The following is a 27,868-nucleotide window of genomic DNA, read 5'->3' on the forward strand; positions in this document are numbered from 1 at the left end:
TTGACGGGAACTATGAGGACCACGTGGGTGCATACTAGCTTTGACAGGAATGATGAGGGCGACAAGGGTGCATGTTAGCTTTGACAAGAATGATGAGGACGACAAGGGTACATGTAAGCTGTGACGGGAATGATGAGGACCACGTGGGTGCATGCTAGCTTTGACAAGAATGATGAGGGCGACAAGGGTGTATACTAGCTGTGACGGGAATTATGAGGGTGACGTGGGTGCATGTTAGTTGTGACAAGAATAATGAGGACGACAAGGATGCATCCTAGCTTTGACGGGAATGATGCGGGCGACGTGGGTGCATGTTAGCTGAAACGGGAAAGATGAGGACCACGCGGGTGCATGCTAGCTTTGAAGGGAATGATGAGGACGACAAGGGTACATGTTAGCTGTGACAGGAATGATGAGGACCACGTGGGTGCATACTAGCTTTTTAGGGAATGATGACGGCGACAAGGGTGCATGTTAGCTTTGACAAGAATGATGAGGACGACAAGGGTACATGTAAGCTGTGACGGGAATGATGAGGACCAGGTGGGTGCATGTTAGCTTCACGGGAATGATGAGGGTGACGTGGGAGCATGTTAGCTGTGACGGGAATGATGAGGACCACGTGGGTGCATGCTAGCTTTGACGGGAATGATGAGGGCGACAAGGGTGCATGCTAGCTTTGACGGGAATGATGATTGCGACGTTGGCGCATGTTAGCTTTGACGGGAATGATGAGGGCGACAATGGTACATGTAAGCTTTGACGGGACTTATGACAGGGATGTGGGTACAGCTAACCTATGACGGGAACGATGCCGTCAAACTTTGCAGGACTAGCGGGGAGGAAAATGAAGTAACCAATATACAGTTTTAAGTTGTAAAGTACTGTCGTGGGCGTTAAAGTTGATTGAGTGCGAAAACGAATGATATACTTTGTTTCAACCCATACGTTGGCTAAACAAACAAATATTACACCATCCCGCATACTGTTTATGTGACCGAATATCCTAATACATCCTGTTTTGTCTACTCACAGATATCGGTGATTTTGTAATAGGGTACTATTACGATTAGAGCCCATAACATGTTAAAACAACGATAAATTATTTAAACAAACGCCCACAGTGATGAATACAGTAACCAGTGTCGATAAACAGTATTGTGAACTCAACTTTCAGTGAGCGCATGATATCGAACACTAGGAAGATGAAGTTTATTGTTAAACGCCCAACTCAAGTAATATATATATATATGTTTCACTGATCGTTGCCCCTTTCCCTTACCGTCGTCGTTGACGATGGTGACGATGGTTTTACGGATCTTGCCGAGCTCCGCTCCGCCGTCACAATCGCCAAGCTCGATAGCGAAACACTCGTCACGCTCCTTCTTCTGCAAGACAAAGGTGAAGCGTGGATGTGACGTACAATAAATATTGGGAGTCAGAGCGATGGGTTTATCTGTAGTTTAAGAAAAATATAATATACAATATATAAACCAAGATTCAAACGTAAGAAATGAAGATATAATCCGCATATACACGCACCTTGCTTTCAAAGAGTGGTATGTCGATGGTTTTGTTTATTTCCTGGTTGTCGAACGTGAGTAGACCCTCGCGACCCTGGTAATCGATACCCTCCTTCGCTGTGATGTCTGACGTACGCCATTTGACACTCACGTGACCGTCGCAGCCGTTGATGCGGTTCACCGGGATCCGTGCCACGTAGTAGCTCTCTTTTATCACCAAGCTGGGCTTAGCGAACTCCAGCTTTCCAGGTTCTATTTAGGAATAGACGGATTGTTTAAACACTTTGCCAGGGTTTACTTTACCAGGTTTTCCCATTAAAGAAACGGTAATACACCAGGTAGAAATGTGTCTGTATAATGTATGGAGTAAATATATTGCCAACTGTTACCAAGATACAGCAAAAACATCACGTTACAAAAAAAACACATCTCACAATGACATAAAAACAGGCACGCATACCGTCGTCATTAATGATGGTGACCTGGTTAATGGCCACGTTGCCAATGGCGACCTGTTCGTGGCTCTGGTCCTCTTGTACAGGAATGGTCAACCTGACGAAGAAGAACTCATCTGGTTCCCACTCGCAGTCGTCGACGATTTCGATGAAGACCTGGCGCAGCTCCTCGTTCTTTGAGAAGAGCACGTCCTCACTAAAGGGCTTATAGTCCTCGCCAGCCAGGGCCGTGCCGTTGATGGTCTCTACACTGTAAGGGCGTTAAAATACTTTGAAGGACAGTTAAATCATTAAAGGCAACAACGGACACACTGTAACAAACTAATAATGACAGTCGCAAAATGAACACCAGCCTTGAACAAAGCTTAGTATGGTTGCACGATTTCAATCGAAAACACACACGCGTAGAACAAAGTATTATTTAAACCTACACTAAGAAACCCCTCACTTTCAACAGCTTGACTTACCGGACGGTACAGGGCATGTCCTTCTTTCCATAGCGCCGGATGCCGATCCTGACCTTGCCCTCGTTTTCCAGTACGCTGACGGCGGCTGCAGTGAACTCCACCACCGCCTTCGAGCCGCCGGCCGTGTGGTCCTTGGACCGCATCGCAATATCCTTGTCTGCACGATCTTCTGGCGCAAGCTGAATGTTGTCGTACAGCTGGAAGAGAAAGGGTAACAGGTGATAAGATAAAAGGAACAGTCACGTTAAGATTTCTAAATTAAAATGTAATGCATTACTTAAATGTATCTTTAAAGGCAAATAGTATAAAATAATAAAAAACGTTTCTGTAAATCGGGTAAATGAGCCAATATCGTGCATGTAGAAATGCTATAATAACACCCGTGTGGGCGAAATATTTTTAACTAAAGCGTATCAAATATCGTCGCTGGTGATATAAAATACTTATATTTAACAGTCAATGCACCATGACTATTTTTCATCATAACTATGGTAAAGGTATATCATTTGTATGTATAATGTACTGTATCTGATTCATATCTACGTGCAGAATCCTGCATATCTATGGTAAAGGTATATCATTTGTTTGTATAATGTACTGTATCTGATTCATATCTACGTGCAGAATCCTGCATAACTATGGTAAAGGTATATCATTTGTTTGTATAATGTACTGTATCTGATTCATATCTACGTGCGAAATCCTGCATAACTATGGTAAAGGTATATCATTTGTTTGTATAATGTACTGTATCTGATTCATATATACGTGCGGAATCCTGCATAACTATGGTAAAGGTATATCATTTGTATGTATAATGTACTGTATCTGATTCATATCTACGTGCAGAATCCTGCATAACTATGGGAAAGGTATATCATTTCTTTGTATAATGTACTGTATCTGATTCATATCTACGTGCAGAATCCTGCATAACTATGGGAAAGGTATATCATTTCTTTGTATAATGTACTGTATCTGATTCATATCTACGTGCAGAATCCTGCATAACTATGGTAAAGGTATATCATTTCTTTGTATAATGTACTGTATCTGATTCATATCTACGTGCGGAATCCTGCATAACTATGGTAAAGGTATATCATTTGTTTGTATAATGTACTGTATCTGATTCATATCTACGTGCAGAATCCTGCATAACTATGGTAAAGGTATATCATTTCTTTGTATAATGTACTGTATCTGATTCATATCTACGTGCAGAATCCTGCATAACTATGGTAAAGGTATATCATTTGTTTGTATAATGTACTGTATCTGATTCATATCTACGTGCAGAATCCTGCATAACTATGGTAAAGGTATATCATTTGTTTGTATAATGTACTGTATCTGATTCATATCTACGTGCGGAATCCTGCATAACTATGGTAAAGATATATCATTTGTTTGTATAATATACTGTATCTGATTCATATCTACGTGCGGAATCCTGCATAACTATGGTCAAGGTATATCATTTGTTTGTATAATGTACTGTATCTGATTCATATCTACGTGCGGAATCCTGCATAACCATGGTCAAGGTATATCATTTGTTTGTATAATGTACTGTATCTGATTCATATCTACGTGCGGAATCCTGCATAACCATGGTCAAGGTATATCATTTGTTTGTATAATGTACTGTATCTGATTCATATCTACGTGCGGAATCCTTCATAACCATGGTAAAGGTATATCATTTGTTTGTATAATGTACTGTATCTGATTCATATCTACGTGCGGAATCCTGCATAACCATGGTAAAGGTATATCATTTGTTTGTATAATGTACTGTATCTGATTCATATCTACGTGCGGAATCCTGCATAACTATGGTAAAGGTATATCATTTGTATGTATAATGTACTGTATCTGATTCATATATACGTGCAGAATCCTGCATAACTATGGTAAAGGTATATCATTTGTTTGTATAATGTACTGTATCTGATTCATATCTACGTGCAGAATCCTGCATAACTATGGTAAAGGTATATCATTTGTTTGTATAATGTACTGTATCTGATTCATATCTACGTGCAGAATCCTGCATAACTATGGTAAAGGTATATCATTTGTTTGTATAATGTACTGTATCTGATTCATATCTACGTGCGGAATCCTGCATAACTATGGTAAAGGTATATCATTTGTTTGTATAATGTACTGTATCTGATTCATATCTACGTGCAGAATCCTGCATATCTATGGTAAAGGTATATCATTTGTTTGTATAATGTACTGTATCTGATTCATATCTACGTGCGGAATCCTGCATAACTATGGTAAAGGTATATCATTTGTTTATATAATGTACTGTATCTGATTCATATCTACGTGCGGAATCCTGCATAACTATGGTAAAGGTATATCATTTGTTTGTATAATGTACTGTATCTGATTCATATCTACGTGCGGAATCCTGCATAACTATGGTAAAGGTATATCATTTGTTTGTATAATGTACTGTATCTGATTCATATCTACGTGCGGAATCCTGCATAACTATGGTAAAGGTATATCATTTCTTTGTATAATGTACTGTATCTGATTCATATCTACGTGCGGAATCCTGCATAACTATGGTAAAGGTATATCATTTGTTTATATAATGTACTGTATCTGATTCATATCTACGTGCGGAATCCTGCATAACTATGGTAAAGGTATATCATTTGTTTGTATAATGTACTGTATCTGATTCATATCTACGTGCAGAATCCTGCATAACTATGGTAAAGGTATATCATTTGTTTGTATAATGTACTGTATCTGATTCATATCTACGTGCGGAATCCTGCATAACTATGGTAAAGGTATATCATTTGTTTGTATAATGTACTGTATCTGATTCATATCTACGTGCAGAATCCTGCATAACTATGGTAAAGGTATATCATTTGTTTGTATAATGTACTGTATCTGATTCATATCTACGTGCGGAATCCTGCATAACTATGGTAAAGGTATATCATTTCTTTGTATAATGTACTGTATCTGATTCATATCTACGTGCGGAATCCTGCATAACTATGGTAAAGGTATATCATTTGTTTGTATAATGTACTGTATCTGATTCATATCTACGTGCGGAATCCTGCATAACTATGGTAAAGGTATATCATTTGTTTGTATAATGTACTGTATCTGATTCATATCTACGTGCGGAATCCTGCATAACTATGGTAAAGGTATATCATTTGTTTGTATAATGTACTGTATCTGATTCATATCTACGTGCGGAATCCTGCATAACTATGGTAAAGGTATATCATTTCTTTGTATAATGTACTGTATCTGATTCATATCTACGTGCAGAATCCTGCATAACTATGGTAAAGGTATATCATTTCTTTGTATAATGTACTGTATCTGATTCATATCTACGTGCGGAATCCTGCATAACTATGGTAAAGGTATATCATTTCTTTGTATAATGTACTGTATCTGATTCATATCTACGTGCGGAATCCTGCATAACTATGGTAAAGGTATATCATTTGTTTGTATAATGTACTGTATCTGATTCATATCTACGTGCGGAATCCTGCATAACTATGGTAAAGGTATATCATTTCTTTGTATAATGTACTGTATCTGATTCATATCTACGTGCGGAATCCTGCATAACTATGGTAAAGGTATATCATTTGTTTGTATAATGTACTGTATCTGATTCATATCTACGTGCGGAATCCTGCATAACTATGGTAAAGGTATATCATTTGTTTGTATAATGTACTGTATCTGATTCATATCTACGTGCGGAATCCTGCATAACTATGGCAAAGGTATATCATTTCTTTGTATAATGTACTGTATCTGATTCATATCTACGTGCGGAATCCTGCATAACTATGGTAAAGGTATATCATTTCTTTGTATAATGTACTGTATCTGATTCATATCTACGTGCGGAATCCTGCATAACTATGGTAAAGGTATATCATTTGTTTGTATAATGTACTGTATCTGATTCATATCTACGTGCGGAATCCTGCATAACTATGGTAAAGGTATATCATTTGTTTGTATAATGTACTGTATCTGATTCATATCTACGTGCGGAATCCTGCATAACTATGGTAAAGGTATATCATTTGTTTGTATAATGTACTGTATCTGATTCATATCTACGTGCGGAATCCTGCATAACTAGCAACTCTGTTTTCTTGCTTTTATAAAGGAAATCAAGAAAACAGACATAATTGTTGCAAAAAAACCAACAAATATATCACATTCTTTACGATATGTCTTCTCAAGATTGCATATGTAAGCCATTCTAATATACCTGGTAAGAGAAATTATTTATTTACGCTAAAACACACTGAAATTACGTTAATGGGGAAATCAGGTGATAGTGAAAGTAAGGCCCAAAGCAGCACTATTAGACGTAGGGTAGAACGTGTTCAACACTCGAACGACAGCACTATTAGACGTAGGGTAGAACGTGTTCAACACTCGAACGGCAGTAAAAACTGTGAGATCAAACACACCTTTCGAGGAGTCGCTACACACTCACACTATAGAGAAATATAGTGAAATACCGGTACACATAATAAAACACACTCATGCAAAGTTAGAACGTCCAAACATCGGCATAACTATCACAACGCAATGATAGTGCTATTTCAAAAAGGAATTTCATATCAAACTGTATGCCGTCATTCATATACATTTCTACAGCTAGAAACCACGTAAAAGCATTATTACTCCACTACATTTTCCAAGCGTTTTAATAATTAGAAAATTAATTTTGTTAGTCAATACGAGGTCAATAGCACACACACAAGAAGTGTCCAACTAAATGAACATGCAGACAGGAGGTCAAGAAGACCCGTATGCTTCTTGCAGCTAAAACTAACCAGTAATACAGTACAATAACGACCAGTATATTAAGAAACCGAAAATAAAAATATACATCACAATGTTGGTACATTTACCCTGTGAGTTTGATGTTAATAGTTGGCCCCAGACTTTAAGTATGTAGGTGGTCACTTGTATACATGTATACGGAAAAAAGTGGGAAAGCATGCAAAACTGATACATGATTCTAGTAAACTCTGGTAAGAATCGCCCTGGTTTAGGAAAGATAAAGAACAGGGCAGTATTCATAAAGCATGTTAAGTCGTTTCCTTACTTACGTCAACTTCTAAAATGTTCATAGTCAAGTTCAAAGAAGTGTTTTAACACAATATATATGTGCCTTTTTTCTCAATGAGAGAATTAAGTCAATGAAAATATTGTATTTCAAAAAGTTTTAATACCATATGTCAAATGAGCTTAATTAATTAGGAAAGTGACTTAGGTTAGCAAATGCCTTAAAAGTTAAAATACTTAAAGAATACCAGCCCTGGGTGATAATAACAAGATAGCACTGCAGCGAATATTGAATGATTATTGTATTGAAATTTAGTCTGATTACAGACACCTCCTGTATCCTTATGCCATTACAACATGACAAACCCCCTTCTGATACAGAGTTATTAAGCACCAGATCAGTGAAATATGCTAATTAATTAATATAGTGTTCATCACAAAGAAGCATACGTTCTTTTTGTCCTAAAATAAAGACAGCGTAACAACATGTAGAGCTATTTTGGTATCGACGAGTTTTGGTAGTGAATTTCCTATAACATATTTTTGGAAATTTGGAAGAAATCATCATTTAAATCATCATCAACAACATTTTCGTCATCTTAATTGGACGTTATAACCAATAATCATAATCGTCACCCTTCGCCGTCCTCGTCGCCAAAAACGGCGTTAATGTTGTCATAATCGTAGTATTATAATATATGTTCTTTATATTTGTTGCGATTCTATTTTTGCAGTTTGATCATGGAACCAAGGCACTATTATTACTGCTTGCTGCTGCTGATAGATGATGATGATGATGATGATGACGATGACGATGACGATGATGATGATAATGATGATTGTCATGACTACGTTTTCGGTCAGTATGTCCATATCAAACGAGTTTTCGGAATCAAATAACATAACTAGGATGTAACTCGTCGATAACAAAATACTGCGTGCTAGAGCTAAACTGCAAAAACTTCTCTAGAAAAAGCGTCAGAGACTTTAAAAATAACGCTTTAAGATTGTTGGTAAATACTTTGAGTAAAACATATATAAATTATCATGGTACTTACTTGTAAGAAATTCAGGTTTCATAGTTTGAAAAAGATACATATAAATGTATAAATATATATAATTATATATACTTTATGACAGTTTTTAAAACACATTCGGTTTATGAACAACTATAAATATTAAACAGGCATGTAGGATTGGAATTCGAATGCCTTATTAAAACTGGCACTTAAATAAATCTTACAAAATGGTGCATGAAGAACCGATAGTGGGCTAAAGATGCTCTTATCAATAATCAGCAGTGAGCGACATCGCGTAGGACGGAAGATTTAATATATGGCACTTTTTATCCTGCTTGTCAGCACCGTCGCCCAAACTGCTGCATATATATGTATATAACAAACTGATGACTCTGCCTTATATGGCTTTAACGAATATATTTTCTTGGCTATCCATGAGTCAGAAAAGTGCATTCACATGTGTATGTTAGCCAAACGATTAAACTGAAGGTTTCGATTAAGCTGGCGGTTTCGCTGTTTATGAAAAGTTTTTTGTTGCTATGACGACTAAAAAAGCTACAATACAGCTTGACAATATATCTAGAAGCTTTTTATATATCAAAGGCATGCACACATTTGTTGACATTAGGGAATCTGGTGTCATGCGCTGTCCAACAAAAGCATAGGCTGCACTTGACCCCCCAAATCACGTCCGAAGACTGGCTAGTACTGTTCGTTTAGTTCCTCAATAACACGAGTTCTGTTTGGTGAATACATGCCTATATATACGTGTATGAGTGTACTTAATGTACATACCTGTTGGAAGTTGGTGAGCACACGCGGTATGAGTTTCCGGCCTCCGGTGAGCATGCGCGTGGCGTTAACGCGATACCAGCCGCGGTCATGGGAGGTGTTCTCGTTTGCCTTGGCGATGGCAAGCTGGGCAGCCTCATGTTCGCTCAGGTCGCCGTCTCGGACCTCGTGACCCAGTTCCTGTAGGCGAAAGAGTTACTCATATACATGTATCATATTATGTTAATATTAAGTCCTAATTTTCACTAAACTTACACCAGTTTTATTGTATCAATGTGGAATAGTTAAATGTATCGTTATTCGCCGTTCAAAAGATTTACTTTAACGGATGAACCCCCTACTCATGATACGACGGAAAGGCGCTTTATATTATTTGGCTTTTTAAAATATGTATATACATCAAGAAGGTTTGAAAATTTTGTACATAGAAGCAGCTCTAGCAGGATCATATCGTACAGAACATCCGTCATCTTGTCAGCCTTACCTTAGCGAGGTGCATGAGGTCGGCCTCGCCGTCTCCATCATGCACCCGACGGGACTCCCGTTTACGCTCAGGGTCCTCATCGCTCACTGAAAATAGGCCATTATATGGTGAATAAGGGTACAAAAAGGGGCTAGGAAGTGGGTTGGCGGGGGACGGAGTTACTGAATACCCTCCACCGCTTATGTATTGTAAGCTCATTTTGCATCTTATGCATTGTAAATACTCTCTTGTTCATACCCCCTCCAACAAATAAATAATAGAATTCTGAACGAGCAATTTTAAATATCGTTTTAATACGGATAATATATCAAAACTACAACTAGTTTGTGTATGTATGCATGTTATATACTTATAGTTTACGTATGTCTAAAATCTGTGCTATGTTATGTTCAAGCAATTGAGGTGTAAAATGCAAATTCGGAAATATCAATCATACCCGAATCACATTCAACTTATATCTTAAAATATACCTTTTATGAATATATATACAACCTTCTTTTAAAGTTCACAGAATATATTAAGCAGGTTGGATTAATAAACTTTCAAACAGCAGAGCTAAAATGGAAAATCCCACATGCGGCGTCTATCTACTTGCAAAGTCAACTGTACGGGGAGATGGCGTTTGATGAAAAGATGATGATTTGTAAAATTATTTGCAATCTATGCAATTTTTCGTAAACGATGAAGTAAATAAGACAGCTGATATTTTATAATAATTATATACATTCATATAAGTTTTAAAAAAACGAACTACACATACTGTATAAATATCATAGTGGGTTTTTGGTTTCTTAAAATAATTCGATTTGTTACTTTTCCAACCGGTAGATAAATACATATACTAATAGGTAAGGATTTTTTTATTACGAATAAACAAACCCGACACCAACTCATATTTAACGTTGATGAAGACATAAATACATTGTTAAATATGTATACGTATTTGTGATTCACAGTTTCAGACGCACAGAACGTGGCAAATATGACGAAGTCAAGGTCCAGTGGTTAAGTCGTGTCGGATGGCCTTGGTGGTCTACAGTCTACGCATATAATATATACGGGTGGCAACTTGCTATATACTAGTAAACAAGTTTGTATTAATTGTACTAAAGCATTGCAGTCAAGAGACGAGGCTTGGTACAATAGTGAAGCATTTTCCCTGCCAAGCCGACTGTGGGACTTACTGGTCTCATAAGACCGCGCCTGCCCGCGCACCTCGCTCTTGAGTAGCCCTTTATCCTCTGTAAGGTCACAAACGTAGTATCAATCATATATAAAAGCTTTTTGTAGCATAGAAGCGACAGTCAAAGCAACGTTGATCAAAGTGTTTTGGAAAGTAACGAATGTTTTATTGATAAAAATCTCGCCAACGCCATTAATTATACCATAAACCTTGTGATATTCAACTCAACCGAAAAGTATTTTTGATGACATAATATGATGATGTTGAACACTGAACACTTATTTTGACGATTGTCATAGTTACACATGCTTTATACTAGTATAACGTGCGTTTCTCGGATTTAATTAACCTTCACCCATGCGGTTGAGGCTCAGTAATGTTAAAATGTCATAAATGCTGGATTGTTCTAATAACTCCGTACAAACTCTTACAAACACCATTCTAAGCAAGTATGTGTTTGGCATCGCACACACACAAAGCAGCAATAATTATTCGGGAAATAAAAAAGCGTCATTAAAACAATCCTCGAATACATACAAATGATGGAACTGACCTGTGTATTTCTTTTTTGAATCTATAATCAAAATAATATTAGGCTTCTTAACGTTCCTACAATGATAATAAAATTGAATATCAAAAAATCTTTCAATAAAATCAGTGGTTCTTGGGTCTATTTTTTCCCTACAAAGGACAAAATAATTATGGTTTGGACTCCTTCATAGCAGTTCCCGCTATTGTTATAATCATATTTATCTTTAGTATATGTACACTGTTTTATCCGCGTTTAACTTATGAAACAGTAACAGGAAAGCAATAACGTGCTGTCTCACCTAGAGAGAAGCCGACGACGCCCTCGGCATGTTCGTCCTTCCGGCCCATACAGAAGTTTCGGTCAGCGAGGTATGCGACGAGGATGAGGATGGGGAACATGGCTAGGGTCACGAGCGCTTCCCAGATGTCCACCCTGTTTGGCGTTGATACCATCAGCACGATCGCCATCCACACGTACGCGAATACGCACGTAAACGCCGTCACGAAGAACACTTTTATCTCCTTGATGCGACGTGTGTCCGGTGAAGGTATCGACATGATACAGATACCGGAAATAACGAGGAGATTAAAGGCCGCGGAACCAACGATCGTTCCTGGCCCAAGGTTGCCGGCCTTAAACCCATTGCCAATGATTTCAATTACGGACAGCAAGATCTCTGGTGCGCTAGTTCCGAGCGCCAGCAAACTGAGGTTGGCGACAGTGTTATTCCACACACGGACGTCCATTTCCCGGTAACCACCCTCCACATCCGGGTCCGCTACGCGAATCTTGGTGGTCTTGGCAGTGATTCGTTCGATGGAACACATAAAGACGTCGGCGATGATAGCTACCGCCAAGAATATCCACAACAGCCCAATCAGGTAGAGGAAGGCGCGGCCACCGGTCCCCCACGTGTACTCGCTCACCAGCGGAAGTATGAGCCCCTTGCTCGAGCATGTATAGTTGTTCAAGTCGACCGACACGTTGCTGATCTGCACCGTGTCCGACATGGTGACAGATTAAATATCCTGCCTAGCGGACTGAAAACAACAAGATATACAGTTTGACAGGTCTTCAAAAACTACTAAATATTTCGAAAACTTGTTTAGTGTTCTTTGGGTCATTTACAATGAAACTTTTTCTGCTTTAGAAAGACTTTCGTTGTTAGTATTGATTTAAGTTACTCTAGCAAAACAAGTAGTAATGTTTGCATTCTTCACCATAACTAGACTGAAACGAGTTGTTTTGTTGTGACTGAGTCACTCGTCCATTACAAATATGAAGTGAAATGTATTAAACCATTACTGGTTCTTAAGGAAAACGAAAATATTTCAGAATGATAAATCGTTATATTTTAGACTTGTGTTTCTTCAAATATAAAAAATACACATACATATGTAGTCTAAGCAGTGTCCAGGTACATTGCCCTATAGTTCTTCTTACAAACCATATAAGTATATATATACAAGGTATGTTGCAACCGTATAATAAGGTCTAAGCAAATCAGGAAGAAATCAGCGAGGGTATTTTTTTCTCAAAACCATGACAAGGAAAATAATACAATCACCATGCAGTCTACTTCCTAATAAGTACGTACATGCATGTGCCGAAACTTAAAAATAAATTGATTAATATCAAGAAATCCCCAGATATTTCCCTCCCACGTACGCCATATATAGCCTGATGGGCGCGGAGGGCACACTTAGGGGGCCATTTACACCACCTTTCCACTTTTCCTGTTCTCATTGTACATTCACGGTGATTTCTGTTACCACACATGCCATAGTTGCAGCAGTTTAATATTGCCATTTTCTGTTTTGTATTTTAGGCTGTATACAAAAGCCTACAGGATAAACTAGATTACTTCCACGTCAGGCTGCTGCTGATCCTCTACAATTGTCTCTTATAACACAAATAGTGAGTGGCAATATCAAGTACTATTAATATTTTACTATGAATGCATACAGTTTATCAGTAAATTGGTTATATCTTAATACAGTATGATGTTTCATACGCACATAACACGTATTTGTACGGTACATCTAAATATATAACAAAATATCTGTTTTAGTGATGAAACATGCAATAAAAAAACACACACGGTGAAATAAGTACCTATTTGGCTTATCCTCCAATATATTTAGTAGTGTGCTTCACAAACTACAATCAAGAAACAACTGAGCACTTTCTTCCACACTCCACTTTCATGTGATTTTTTTATTCACCCTGTATCATCTTTTCTACTTAAGGTTGTTGTGATGTTATAATAAACAACACGGTTTACACCTCAGACAGAAGATACATTGCAATAATTTTGGATCGATAACATGCAAACGATAAAATGTTATGATTAATACATGTGTTACATCAGATAGTGTCAGTATCTCTTTCATAGAGCATTCCTGGCAGACGGTGTCACCGTGCCCCAGGGGCCGGGCGGAATCATCAGTACTGATGTTAAGGCCGTAAATGGGTATCTGCATTTCTCTATGCATATGTCAAGTTTGTTTTAAGTCAACATTTATTCATACCTGCTAAAATGAATATAAATGTCGGGATGACCGCGGGCATAGAGCACATCAAATATTAATTAATTTCAACAGCAGTTCAATGACCTTATGGTTTGTTATTCATGTTGTCATGAACAAATACAAACTGCTTTGATAAAGCCATGATGCACGTGATATCCTCATTATCGGTAACTGCAAGAACGTGTATTTTAGTTTGTTATTTGACCGGGTCTGATGAGCTACAAAGTACAAAGCTACCAATCGATTTTGAGGAGAATCTATGAGACACAGACAGGTGGTATTCAAAGAATGTTACATTATCATGGTCTCACATTCCAGAGGGCTCAGGCTGAGCCCCAGTCGAGATGACCAGCGACTTGAACACTTTTGTTCAGATAACATATGGTCAAACTTCGTACAATAGCTGACCATTGTGACACACGGGAGAATTTTATGAGACGGGTAGTTTTAAGGAATACTGATGAGGAATGACCTAAATTTAAAACTTGGTTAAGGAGGTAATTGGGGAGACAAATCCTGTCCAACGCTATTTACCTGTCGGTGACACTTGGCTAAAATACGCGAAATTAGTCATCAAACGAATCCCACGCTTAGATGATTATGGCGCGCAAGTATAGAAAGAATATGTGGTTATAATGGTCCCCATTATGTTTACAGGAAGAGATTTGTAAATATTGACCTTCCATGATAAATGCGTTTGTAGCTCTTAAATGTGCCCGGGGTTGCGTGTCCAACAAGCACTGCCCTCCTGCGACAATAAACTGAAGTGTTTGATCTTGCAAGTTATATCAATTTAGTAAAGAAAAAAACATTTATCATTAGAAATAACGCCTATATTGGTTTATATTTCTCACTCTCGACTTGAAATGTTTTAATATGTGTTTATAGTTGGTATACTAGTATAAATATGTTTATAATAACGACGTAAACTATAAAATGACGGTTTAAATCATTAAATGCTCTGTTGAGCTCTGTCCACATGCAGAATTTCAAAAGGTGTCAGTGTGGTGTTTGTTTCGCTTGTTATACAAAACATATCATACTGAAACTATGATGACATAGCCTAGGTATTTTGTATATGCAAAGGCAATTGGTGTTTTTAGTCGTTCTGCGCATGGAGGTATTGTTTTGAAACCGCTCTGCTCAGCGTCTTTATATTGGCGCAATGATAGTGTAATAAATGCATTTAATGGAACTTACGTGGTGTCGTGGTGTGAAATAATCCAGGAAAAGCTTCCAACAACACTACATGGATCCCAGATCACGGAATCCCCTTGTTAGCTAGCTAAAAGCCTGGTTACACAAGATCGATAGAAAATGAATAAATTGAGAACAGTTGTTGCCAGAGAAAAATGGGATATCCATAACACAGTCTGCATTAAGATGTCCATCAATAATGAGATTTTCTAAATCAAAAGTTGATATCAACTTACCATTCACGGATAAAATCTCCAAAATATCAACACACCCGCGATCTGCTTGAATGCTAAAATCGTGTGGTTTACCTATATTGCAGTGTACTCCCACGCCACCAGGTAGCGCTATGCGTAATGGGCGTTAACCCCACAAACTGTAATGCTGAAGTGATGTATTATAGAGAATACACTTTTCAAAATACAGACATCGTTTACAGGTATAAGCCGAGTTTGATGCGCAAACAACTATGTTACAGATTTACATATTTTAAATATTTAATAACTAAAGTTTTCTTATAAATACTACCTTACATGTATTTTGTTTTATTAATCCAACTCGACCGAATTAGAACGATGGGAAAGTGATATTACAAATCTGTACAGTGTATCGCTTTAACCGCACAGACCATGCATGACATTAGTTTCACCCACGCAAGTAAGCAATAAATAATCAGTTCATACTACTCACAAAACCATCAAATTTTCATACTTACATGTACAGCTAAGACTTCAGGCAAGACTTCATACTTTTGCATCGGATATACCTTTAAAGACGCACTGTCATAATTATCAGCTTTAGTCAGCTAGTTTTTGTCTGTTTGTAAATAAATAGAAATACAAATGTGTTTATTGTTCACGATAGAGAAACAAATTATTCGTTGCAAAGGGCATCTTGGACGCTTCTTGTTAATCTCCTTCCGTATGTAAATAAAGATTGGCGACGTAGACCTTCCCCTAACGTTTAATGCTCAAAGGATTTAGACCACTAAAATTATTTTATATATATTATTTAGTGATTTGACCGGTTTGCACGCGAACTAACGCTGATTTCTAGCTAGTGTTTCACACGACCACAATACCTAATATGGAATGAAAGTTCCATTTGTGCACTTACTGATATTATACAACGTAAGACGTAATAAGTTGCCCACTCCCGCGTAGGAGTACAACACGGTGAACATGTTAACAGTTCAGCAAGCTTTTAAAACCACAAACCGTTCTTCAAAACCTACAGAGATGGAAGGTAGCCAATGGTCTGATATCGTATGTATCCTTTGAGTCACTGTAATCACGGTGTTAATAAAAACAAGAGGCCCAAAAGGGCCTATGCTCTACTGGCATGGCTTTTGTGGTCACATCAATCCAGAGCATGTATGTATGGGTAAAAGGTAACAGACATATATAGTTTATGTTTTGTGCTTGGGTTACCTGGAAACGTAGCACGTTCAACATCTTAGCCCAGAAAGTATTGTAAGCAGATTAGTTGCATGAACTATTTTAATATGTGCCAAGTAAAAGTCATCTGACAAAAAAATGCTTTCAAAACTGTACTCATAGTAAAATTTTCTGTAGTTTTAAAAGTTAAAAAAAGTTGGTCAAAAGGTCAAAATCAAGGGCATCCTAGGACAACATTGATCAATTTGAACAAACATTCAAATCAGTTGTGCTGAGATGGATGCACGAACACACAAAAAAGATTTTCAAACCTTTCCAGATTTATGTTTACCAAACCTGTGAACCCAGGGTGTGGCCAGTAATGACACCAGGTGCATAACTTAAACATTCATAACCAATTTTGTTAAGATGAATGCGCAAACTACAGAACCTAAAGCTAAAAAATGGCCTTTGGGCTTTCAACAAGAAGGCAGAGTAATTCACAAAATCAAATGCAGAAGCAAATTGTCTCTCAAAATCCTAGACTTGCAAATTGTCTCCCTTTACTCTAGACTTGAATTTACATGTACATGTAAACTTGGCTAAAATAGAATTCGCTCATGCAGACCTGGCTAAAAATAGAAAGCATTTCTTTAAAACTTTCATGGCCCATAATCTAGGCATTCATGGGCGGATCTTGCTGGTTTTCGAAAGGAACCGAGCTGTAATGGATACCTAGATACTGTACAAGTTTCATCAAGATACAATCAAAACTGAAGACTGTATCGTGTTCACAAGCAATTGTTTACAGACGCACGAACGCACGAACGCACGACCGCACGACCGCACGGATGCACATACTACGTACACATTACCATCGCATAAGCTCTTCTGGCCTTTGGCCAGTAGAGCTAAAAACTGTTACAATAAGTAGTCACTTCCCACTTGGTGTAATTTAAACTCTATCGGTGCAATATATTGCGATTTTGTACTGAAATAATTGACTGCACCGCTTCGATTGCTGAAGGTCGCGGGTTCAACCCGGCCGGCTGCGTCAAACCAAACGACGTTTAAATATAGCACAAGTAGCTCCATTGCCCTGTGCTCGGCATTAAAATGGTAGTACTGGGAAACTTGTGAAGCGGATAAATCCAGTAAATTTATATCTCGGTTATCGGTGCTTTACAGTAAAGACCCTTAAAGAACCGACCCGGGGCATGCCGATATCTTCGCAAAGTCTGTGACTATGGGGTATCGCACCCGGATTTCGGGTATCTCACGCTGTTTCTTCAAGTATGCTAATATATTGACTTGAATGGGAATATCAGTCATTTCTGTCTGATATGAGTCAGTATGGCGTTTAAAAACACAATTTATGTCGTAACTGCGTCACGGCGGGGTCAAGCCATGATGCAATGTAAGCGCGGGTAGACCTCAGTAATACACTCTGATAAATAGAAATTTATTCACTATTTATTCATGAAGGTAGAACAATATATATAGAACTGTTATAATTACTTAACACAATTTATATTCATATTAAATACATGAATATTTAACGTCATTCATAATTGACTCACAGGGGCAGGGTGCGTTGTTTTGACACATTCCTATGACCACGCCCCCCATTTTTTTAAATCTTAGGCTTATTAATAATGATGGGGGGAACTGTTACTAGTGATAACTTACAATTTTTTTTTTTTTAAATTTCATTCTTTAATCTTTATAAAAGTTATGGCCTCTTGAACATGGCCGTCTCGGCAAATCATTGGGAAATACAGGGTCGTCACCCTTTACAAAGGTTATAGAATAAAAAAAGTTAGTTATCACCAGTAACAGTTTCCCCATAAATATTAATAAGCCTGGGATTTTTTAGAAAAAAATGGGAGGGGGGTGCGTGGTCATAGGGATGTGTCAAAACAACGCACCTTGCCCCGGTGAATTGACTGAAATAACCACAGGCATCTGAATCATTGTTTGTCACTAAAATATTGTTTAAAACCATTTTTGGAACATACAATGAGATAAACAACACATCTGAAGATATTTATAGTGTCTTTGATATATATATTTCTTTTTTGTATATCGAAGACACTAAATATCTTCAGATGTGTTGTTTATCTCATTGTATGTTCCAAAAATGGTTTTAAACAATATTTTAGTGACAAACAATGATTCAGATGCCTGTGGGAATAACGGTTAAGGGGAAATTACTGCGCTGGAGTCGACAATTTACATTATAGACTTGTTAAACAATGATAACTAGTTTCGAATAATAAAAAAAACTTGAAAATTATTTTCTAATGATGATTGATAAATATATATTTAAATATAGAACATAGATTAATCAAATATATTTTTTGACTAGATAATCTTGATTTAAGTATTTGTTTATTTATTCGAAGATTCTGTTGATATAGAACCCGGAAAAGATGGCCGATATTGATGCGATTCGCGAAGCCAGAAGGCAAAGAATATTAAAAGCATCTGAAAATCGATTGAACAAAGTACTTGGAAATCATGGTAGATAATTTTGTTTCTTTGTTTATGTGTGTAACTTTTAGGTGTAGGTATTTTATGAATAAAGCACAGCACATGTCAGACATTTGCAATGAGTCTTAACACTTACAGCATTGCTACATGCTTTTTTTAAAAGCAATTATTTTGACTCTTATTTTATATCTTATACCATTACTGAGCACACAACTGGGTCTGAAAACTGTTTCAAGATAGGCCTTGAAATAACAAATTTACAAGCTTCAGGGATCGTAGTCTAAAATAATAGACGTGTTATACGGGATTCTTCCAATCCCTAACCTTATGAAGGATTTGCCTTATAAAAAAATAAAAAATATACTGTCAACGTACAATTATTTGGACTACAGGGATCAAATTTAACTTTTTTTCATTTACTTCGTTGAAGGTAAATAAGTGGAATTTCCTACGATAAAAAATCATTTCCAAACCTATTTAAGATACCGGGTACCTTTCTTAGAGGTACCCCATATGATGCCTATTTTGGAGTCATGTTTTTCCATGTGCTAAAAATAGATTTTGTAGCAACACCTAGCAGCTCGAGAATAGCTACTAACAGTCATAAGACTAAAATCATATTGTTATGAAGAAATGTACCCTGACACAAATTTCTCAACAAGATAATCCTAACCACTAAGATCATGTAATTTTATTTCGTTCTCAATCATCTGAATAGATCTGACACTTTGAGGACAAGTGCATCCAATGTGGGGCCCACTCAAATCCATGACTGCCAGAATATTAGCACAGAGCTTCAAATTTGAGCCGGTTTGCATGGTTCCGGCCTTCAGACATACATTTGCTTTTATTATTATTAAATGACATTTCAGGAATTACTACAGAAACTTTCTTGATTATATCTCTAAATTCAAAGTAAGACCTTGTATTGCGCATTTTAAATACTACTGCAAATTTGATGTCACACACATGTATATATGTCATCAATATAAAAGTCATACATGTGATAACGTCCCGGACGTCCGGGATTGTCCCGGAAATCGTATCTCTGTCACGGAGGGTGCATGTTTGTCCCGGAAAGTCATAAAAAAAAACGAAAAAAAAAAATAATCTCGGAATCGGAATCGATTATCTTAATTTTACCAATGTAAGTCAGCTATTTTGCCTGTCCTGGACACTGGTCGTAAAACACAGGACATGTTGACACTAATCCGTTAATTGGTACGTGTGTCGTCGAGGTCATCGTCAATCACCCGATAATTGATCTATCGGCCTATTGTTGTGCTTAACGAGTGGGGGAGGGTTCTTGTATACAAATTCATTGTTTTCATATGGATTTGTTTGGTCTTATGAATGATAGCTTTTAATTGATGAATTGATATTTTTCACACATTTTACCAACAAACGAGCATGAAGGTAAGTTCAAAGAAAGTGACAAAATGAGTAAAAAAAACAAAATTAAAACACGGAAAACATCCCATATTCCTTTCAAATTTCAAAGTCGATACGTCGTTATACTTTTAACAACTTATACGACCATAAGGAATTTTAGTGTTTTGACCTTTTTTCCGTACTATCGTGTGTATTTTTACGCCGAAATAAAACTGACGATATGGGGTTTACAGGTGGTTATATAGAGTGCTTTAATCACGTGACCATGGTTAGTCACGTGATCGCTTTATACAGCCGATTGTTGACACGTCTCTATCAAAATTATATGCATCTCCAAACGGAAAAAAGCTCATCGACTGGAAAATCTTCTTTATCGTCTGAAAAATATTGTGTGTCATAAATTGCAAACGTTTTAAATGTGATGAAAAAATAAATATTTTGTAACGCATGTTCTCAAAAGCGCGGGAAAACAGGTGCCCATATAGTTGTTTATTTCCTGTTTTGATGAAACCGAAAGTATACTGCATATCCTCCTGGTTAGCACTTCATTTAAAGCCTGGGAAAATATCTGGTGGTTTTATTTTTTCAAGAAAATGCAGAAAAAAACAACAACCATGTCAAGTAAAAAATACGTCTTGGCAGTCAAAATAGGTACATTTTCCCGACGTTAAAAACGACTAAAATAGCCCCAGATATGCTATAGAATGCACCACAGACGTTCCCCATTTAAAAAAATTTCAGGGGGGGCATGCCCCCGGACCCCCCTAGTGTGCGTTGACATTACGATGGGTGTCCCGGAATCGACCCAAGAAATTATCACATGTATGTGAAAGTACATTAAGACATTCCATGCATTGTTAAGGTATTAATATTCCAACCATCTTATAATTTTAGTTGTTATCTTCACACAGACTCTTTATGGAATATAAATAAAGTTTGATATTTCATTTTTGTATTTTTAAACAATTGGGCCTTTTTAAACAGACACTATGAATACACTCCAAACAAGTTGTGACGAAATCTGTTATTGCTACGGAAACATGAGTAAAGTAATTATTGATCATATTAATCCTTTTAAAGCAAGAAGCCTGGGAAGAAATTAAAACCTTTTGAAAAATTCAATTTATTTGGCATATTATAATGACTTTTTGATAACTTTAATGTTCGAAGGCACACTGTGGCTTATATTATGTGTAAAGTGTTAAAACTCTGTGTATTGCAGGTTGTAAACAGAGCATCAATTAATGCTCATCAGTTGAAAGGTCAAGCTGTTTCAGACAAAATAGATGCAATTAATGTTCTTTCTAACGCTCCAGCACAATCTGTATGCAATAACGCTGGTTACATAGTTTATCATAGAACAAAGTTGCATCAGTACGAACATTAAAGATTTAGATAGTTTGGTCCATCAGGTTTTGTCTAATGGTAATGCCTCTTCAGTATTGTTACAATTTATGTGTCATGATAGTAGGCTTTTGCAAGAGTACCTGTACCATTAAGGCAATCCCTCACATTTGCTATGGACTTGTTAGGAAATTATCAAAAGCAACAAATGATGAGTTTTGGTGCGCTCATGATAGATGAATTATGATGAAACAATACTTTTTATATAACAGGTTCCTTAATTCACCCATGTCTTAAAAACATTAATTAGAATTCCTAACATTATTATAAAAACCCTCATAAATATTGTCCAAATACCTTTTAAAATGAAACTCAACTTGACAGATGGGAAAGAAATGTTCAACTAAGTATGTCAAAACTCATGAACTGTACAACATTGAGCCTATTTTTCAAAAAACATACATACCTGTACAAGGCCATTGAAAAGTATGCTTGCATCCTATATATTGTATTGTGAAGACATTTCCCGTGCAAAATTTCCAAGATGATCTCAAATAAACAAATCTAAGTGACACTTCAAGTAATCTTTAAAGTTTTAGTTTATAAATATTTAGTAATGAAAAATACCATTGTGAAATAGTTCTTCAAATAAAAGGAGAAGGGTAAATATTTTTAGTGTCTAGCCCTGTTTGCCCTCCATATATTGATGGAGCTTTCAATGTATTGAATGAAAAGTGCATGTGTCAGACAAGATACATTTACGGCATATTACGAAATAGATAAAAATATTGTGAGGAAATTTGATGTTTAACTGTAACGTAATAGTCTTAACATATATATATATGAAGTGGCGGTGCCATAAGGTACACATCTTGTCTTCGTATGTTTGCTTTGTGAATGTTTCATCTGCTGCATCTACCAAGCAGTTTATTGCTTCTTGGGAAACAAGACATCACAACTTCTTTTGTTTGAAATATTGCTGAAGACTGGCAAGCTTTACCAATCAAGCTATAATGCCCAAACGGGCTATAGTTGCCTGCTTGATAAAGTTTTGAAGCAATCATGAGCATCATTAAAAAAAAAGGCAAGATAATGTCATAGCCTTAGCATGCTAGCACTTAACCTTGGCCATTATTCCAAAACTGCTAGCTCTGTGATAAGTGCCACAATATAACAAATATTAAATGGCATATAAATAGTAAGATATATTCGTAGGAATAACTGGCATTATGGCAACTGTCTGGACATCGTACTGATTTTTTTTTAATTTACCAATCTTCATACGCAATGAACAATTATTAAATCAAGCAAGTTAAAGTATAAAGTCCACAATAATTTGTAAAATGTTGTGTATTTTTTTAATTGTAGCAGAAACTCTGGATTCTGAGAAACGTTCGGTTGGTCTGTACAAACCAACAATAGAGACTGATCTAGGAGAGCATGGAAGTTCACTCGGAGTAGATGGAACATCTCAAACAAGCGGGACCACTACCGTGACCAGGAGGAGAGTGGGGACCACTGACAATCAGGCAATAGAACAGAAGAACATGGTGAAAATATCACCACTGAAAAGACCAGTTACAGAGAGCAATAACTCTACCTTGAACAATGAATCTCTTAACTCTAGTCGCAGTAGTGCTGATGCAAAGATGATTTTAAAACATTTTGAGTTTCTGCGAATAGTTTTGTCAGTAATGACTGCATATCTCTGTAGGCGTGTACTGGCTACTGGATACGGAATCTTTTACTTTCAGGTAAAAAGATAATATAGAGTTACTAAACCTATGTTAACTGTTTAAATTATGCAAATACTTAATACAACCTGATGTTCCATTTGTCTCGCTGTTGTGTCCCATCCCTTATTTAAAATAATTTTCGGATTTTGAAATAATTTGGCAGTTTGTCGAGTGCCTAGACTACCTAGGTAAAACATCCAAGGTCACTGCTCACCTTGGAACTTGTTCAGATTTACTATATGAGCCTTACTGATGGTAGATGTCCATAGCAGCCATGCATTGAAATCATGTGGCATAAATTACCACCACATGAAGACAGACTACAAGCTATAATATCATAATATGTCAAAGCAATGTGGGGGTGTAGTGATCACTTTTGTGATAGCTCTAGTTTATTTATGGAAATTCTGTTTTTAATAGAACTTATAAAAAAGGTATTAAAAAAGGAGATATTTTCTTTATTAATACCATTGAAGTTGATAATACTCTTATTATTTAAATTTTAGAAATACAGTAGTGTCACTAGTGTATGATGTATTGAAATTAGGGATGCAAATGAATGGCAAAATTGATATTCGAATATTCGGTAATTCTTTCGAACGAATATTCGAATATTCGATAACCAAAAAACATATTTTAAAGTTGTAGTAAACTATTATAATATTCACTTAAGTAATAGCGTGGCATTTTAGCCCTTCTTTGTCGTAACCAATACGCCCGGCAAAACCTGAATGTCACCAAATGAGTCTCTGAAATTCCTCATTGTAGAAAGACAAAAAGTAATACATAATGAACAGAGAAAAGCAAAATATTTTTATTTATATTCTTCTGTCTTCATATTTGTAAACAACGTAAACTTGTGGTCAAATGGCGTCCTGCGCCAATATAAGGAATTTCCATAGTACCAGCAGCCTCGTTCTGGGATTGACCTCTACTAAATAAAACTATGGAAAACCAAACCAACTCGGGAACTAGTGTATTCCTTAATTGGCAAAGGCATTCAAACTAACCGAAAATAATTGATTTTGTGTGTCACTTGTTTTATTAAGCCAGTTATTGTTAAATTACAGGGTATTTTTATGGTTCCCAACAATATGTCCCTAAATGACATATGACGCGTGTTTAGAGTATCACATTCACACCTCTGGCAGTATTGGCCAGTGGTTGTAAAAACAAAACTAACAAACTTTAAACAAAACAACAGAGCTATAGGCAAAAGGTTTATTATTATATTTATTCGACAACAAAACATAGAATATTCGAATACCGATTTTGACATTCGAATACCAAACCTTTGATCAAATATTCGAATATTCGTTTGCATCCCTAATTGAAATTATGGAACCTATGATCTAAGAGTATAATTGAATGAATATATGAGTTTCTGATTAATTAAAAACTACACATGGTTTCTATAAACTCAGAAAGAGATCACTTAAAGAAATTCTAAACCATATACTTTCTTTTACTTGTATATATATACCATTATCTTTTGTTTATTTCAGTCAGTTGTTCTGCCATTTCTGTGTTTGGAAGCCGCTTTCTTCATGTTCAAACATAAAGTATTGCATGTAAGTCATTATCATTTACATTGACCTACTTAATATTTTTGCATTTTCTCACTCTGCAAAAAAAAAGGAATATAGCGTGGCCTTAAAAAAAACAAATGTGTTAAACAAATTTATCAGTATCATACCAGGGTAGTTATGAATTCCTTGTGCCTGACATGTTTTTGTAATCATTGTCTACAGAGATATTGTAGGGGAAAATAAAGTTCAGGAAATCAGGATTTATCCTCAAATCCGTTTTGAGACCTTTCAATTTCAGATCTTACATTTGTTAAGTTTGTGTTTTTGCTTGAAATTTGCATTCAAAATACAAGTTGAAGTACCTTGAATTATAAAGGAATGGCTTTCATATCAATTTTAACAGGGATCTAAACCACTTAACATTGCTTGGGGCTTAAACTCATTCTCAAACTTAATTTTCAGGATTGGGATTTTGGTCTATTATCATACCTGTTACAGCATATTATAAACATTCCTGAAGGCTAAATGTGGTGGAGTGAACATAGCTTGTTGTCAGTTGATGTGAAGCCACATTAGGAGCATGGTACTTGTTGAAAGCCATAAATTCATTTGGCTATTATTGATTATATTCTAAAAATTACAGAATAATGAATTTCTCATATTTCCCCCAGAACGTGACCCTGCCACATAAGTCGTCAATGCTGGTTGGTCTAGTGCTGCTGTGCGGGATCAAGCCGGGCATCATGCACTCCTACAACCAGGTGATGGGATACGTCACCGCCGCGTCAGAGGACTTTGCCATGTTCTTCTTTGCTTTTATGATGGCCAACTGTTTTATAACATAAAGATTGATGGTGGTTGAAGTTTCCTTGTGTTCCTTATACTATGAAATGAGAATCATTGTGTGATCTGAGGACTACCATCCCGTTTTAGTGCTTCAAGTCCTGATCTTTCTTTATGATTTCCACATTATTGTGTTTGCATAATTTAACTAGAGTGTTCATTATCCCAGTTTCTACAAACTTTTCCTTAAACATTTTGTTGTTATTTATATCTACTAGTCCCATGATGGTGTTAATTAATTAGATTTTCAGAATGTTATTAGTTCAGCTTAATGGTGGTCTTTACTCAGTCTCATTGTAAGAATTCTTTGGACACTGGGTTGAACCTGGTTCAATGTTCATGTGATAAGAAATTTGAAAAATCTAATGATTGTAATGGGTTTTTTTATAGTTGTTCAAGACAAAGTATATATCGGAGGTGCTACAAATGACATACTCTGGATCTGGAATAAGATACTTCCTGGAGACTTAACATACTACTAGAAAGTACAATTGTATACATAAATCAATAAACAAAACCTGTAAAATTTTAATTATGATGTACAACTGTGACTATGGGCTATTCCAGTAAAACATATAACCCCGGGGGGGAGGCAATTATTTAAACAGTATAAAGGTGGGTGTCTTCGCTTATTTGGACCCCACAAGGGTAAATTTGCATCTGTAGGATGGTGGCATAATTTAAAAGTGCCTTATATGTTTAAATGGAATAGCCCTAAAGCTAAGTACATATCTTATATCAATTAAGAACTAACATCACATGACCCTTGTCAATGGTTACCTATAATATGTTTCATAATCAGAAGCATGTCTATCATTTTGGTGCTTCTTGTGTTCACAATGTATTGAGCAGCTGTTCATGGAGTGTAACTCTTAATTAAAGACCTATAGGTCCTTTAATGGCTTTATTGCATATAGATATATTTAAGTCAGTAAGGTTGTGATTCACATGTTTTAGTGACAAATGTTCACTGTGATACTCACAGAAACGCACTTTGTGATTTATTTATTACATATTGAAATAGCATTGCAATTAAATCATATTGTCACAAACTTGTTAAATAATTTTCAAGAGTGGTATGTTGATTTTTTTTATCTTTAATGATATAACAGAACGTAACAGACAGTTTAATTGACTTATTTGATTGAACATCGCCTTAATAAACATAGTTAAAAAAGTATATTCATGTCATGTATCTAAACACAAAATAAACATATAATTTTTTTTTTTAAATGTATGTCACTGTCTAAAGCGACAACATTTAATTTTTATTTCAGCTTGTTAATATTGGCAGTGAGAAAAAAAATCTGAACTACTTAACATGTACCAAGTTGTATTATAAATAAATGAGTTACATACAACAAATGCTTCTTTAATTTATTTACAAACATAATGTCAGGGTTAGAGTTAGGTTTAGAAACTGATGGACATAAAATACAGATGGATTTACCTAGTAAAATCATCTTGTATACAAGTTTTACATAACTCACAATATCATGGACAAATACTTATGAAGTGATATTCATCCTCTTATGTCCCTACTGTTAAAACATTTTCTATCACTCCAACATGCATTTATATTATCCTTTACAGGGTTAATTAGACCTGTACACTATCGGTGATGGTTTATATTGTCCTTGAGTTTGTGTTCATGGCTATGAAGCAAGAATATGACCTTTACCCTGAGACTGGCATTATGCAATAAATATGCGAATTTAATATCTGTTTTGTATTTATGTGAAAAGCAAAATAAGTCAGAATTTTCACACAAGGAGGGCGCTTCGACATTTTCAATAATATACTACATGGTTCCAATTCGACCTTAGATCATACAATTACCCACAGCCCACAAACTTAGTTCTAATCTAG

General features: G+C 36.2%; 2 protein-coding genes across 9 annotated transcripts in view; one reads left to right on the forward strand and one right to left on the reverse strand.

Annotated features, from left to right (window-relative positions):
- LOC128217056 (sodium/calcium exchanger 3-like) overlaps nt 1–15,897 on the reverse strand; it is a 22,105-nt gene extending 6,208 nt beyond the window's left edge. The window contains exons 1-10 of one of the 8 annotated variants that reach the window (XM_052923931.1): nt 15,820–15,897; nt 11,860–12,601; nt 11,583–11,603; nt 11,031–11,087; nt 9,847–9,932; nt 9,366–9,542; nt 2,446–2,642; nt 1,984–2,228; nt 1,543–1,775; nt 1,283–1,388 (exon numbers count right to left, since the gene is read on the reverse strand). In XM_052923931.1, the coding sequence (XP_052779891.1) occupies nt 1,283–1,388; nt 1,543–1,775; nt 1,984–2,228; nt 2,446–2,642; nt 9,366–9,542; nt 9,847–9,932; nt 11,031–11,087; nt 11,583–11,603; nt 11,860–12,571 (1,834 nt within the window). In that variant the 5' untranslated portion in view covers nt 12,572–12,601; nt 15,820–15,897. Of the gene's footprint in view, nt 1–1,282; nt 1,389–1,542; nt 1,776–1,983; nt 2,229–2,445; nt 2,643–9,365; nt 9,543–9,846; nt 9,933–11,030; nt 11,088–11,582; nt 11,604–11,859; nt 12,602–13,676; nt 14,090–15,292; nt 15,474–15,525; nt 15,680–15,819 lie in introns of those variants that run through there. The other 7 variants (XM_052923940.1, XM_052923906.1, XM_052923913.1 and 4 more) reach the window with 7 other exon arrangements.
- Nucleotides 15,898–19,093: 3,196 nt separating this feature from the next.
- On the forward strand, nt 19,094–27,364 carry LOC128244654 (uncharacterized). Its single transcript, XM_052962681.1, has 4 exons — nt 19,094–19,185; nt 23,260–23,645; nt 25,133–25,198; nt 25,828–27,364. Exons 1-4 carry the CDS (start codon nt 19,095–19,097, stop codon nt 25,999–26,001), a joined length of 717 nt encoding a protein of 238 aa, XP_052818641.1. The 5' UTR covers nt 19,094; the 3' UTR covers nt 26,002–27,364.
- Nucleotides 27,365–27,868: the final 504 nt, after the last annotated feature.

Source organism: Mya arenaria, chromosome 2, assembly GCF_026914265.1.
Source record: "Mya arenaria isolate MELC-2E11 chromosome 2, ASM2691426v1".
Taxonomy (NCBI): Eukaryota; Metazoa; Mollusca; class Bivalvia; order Myida; family Myidae; genus Mya; species Mya arenaria.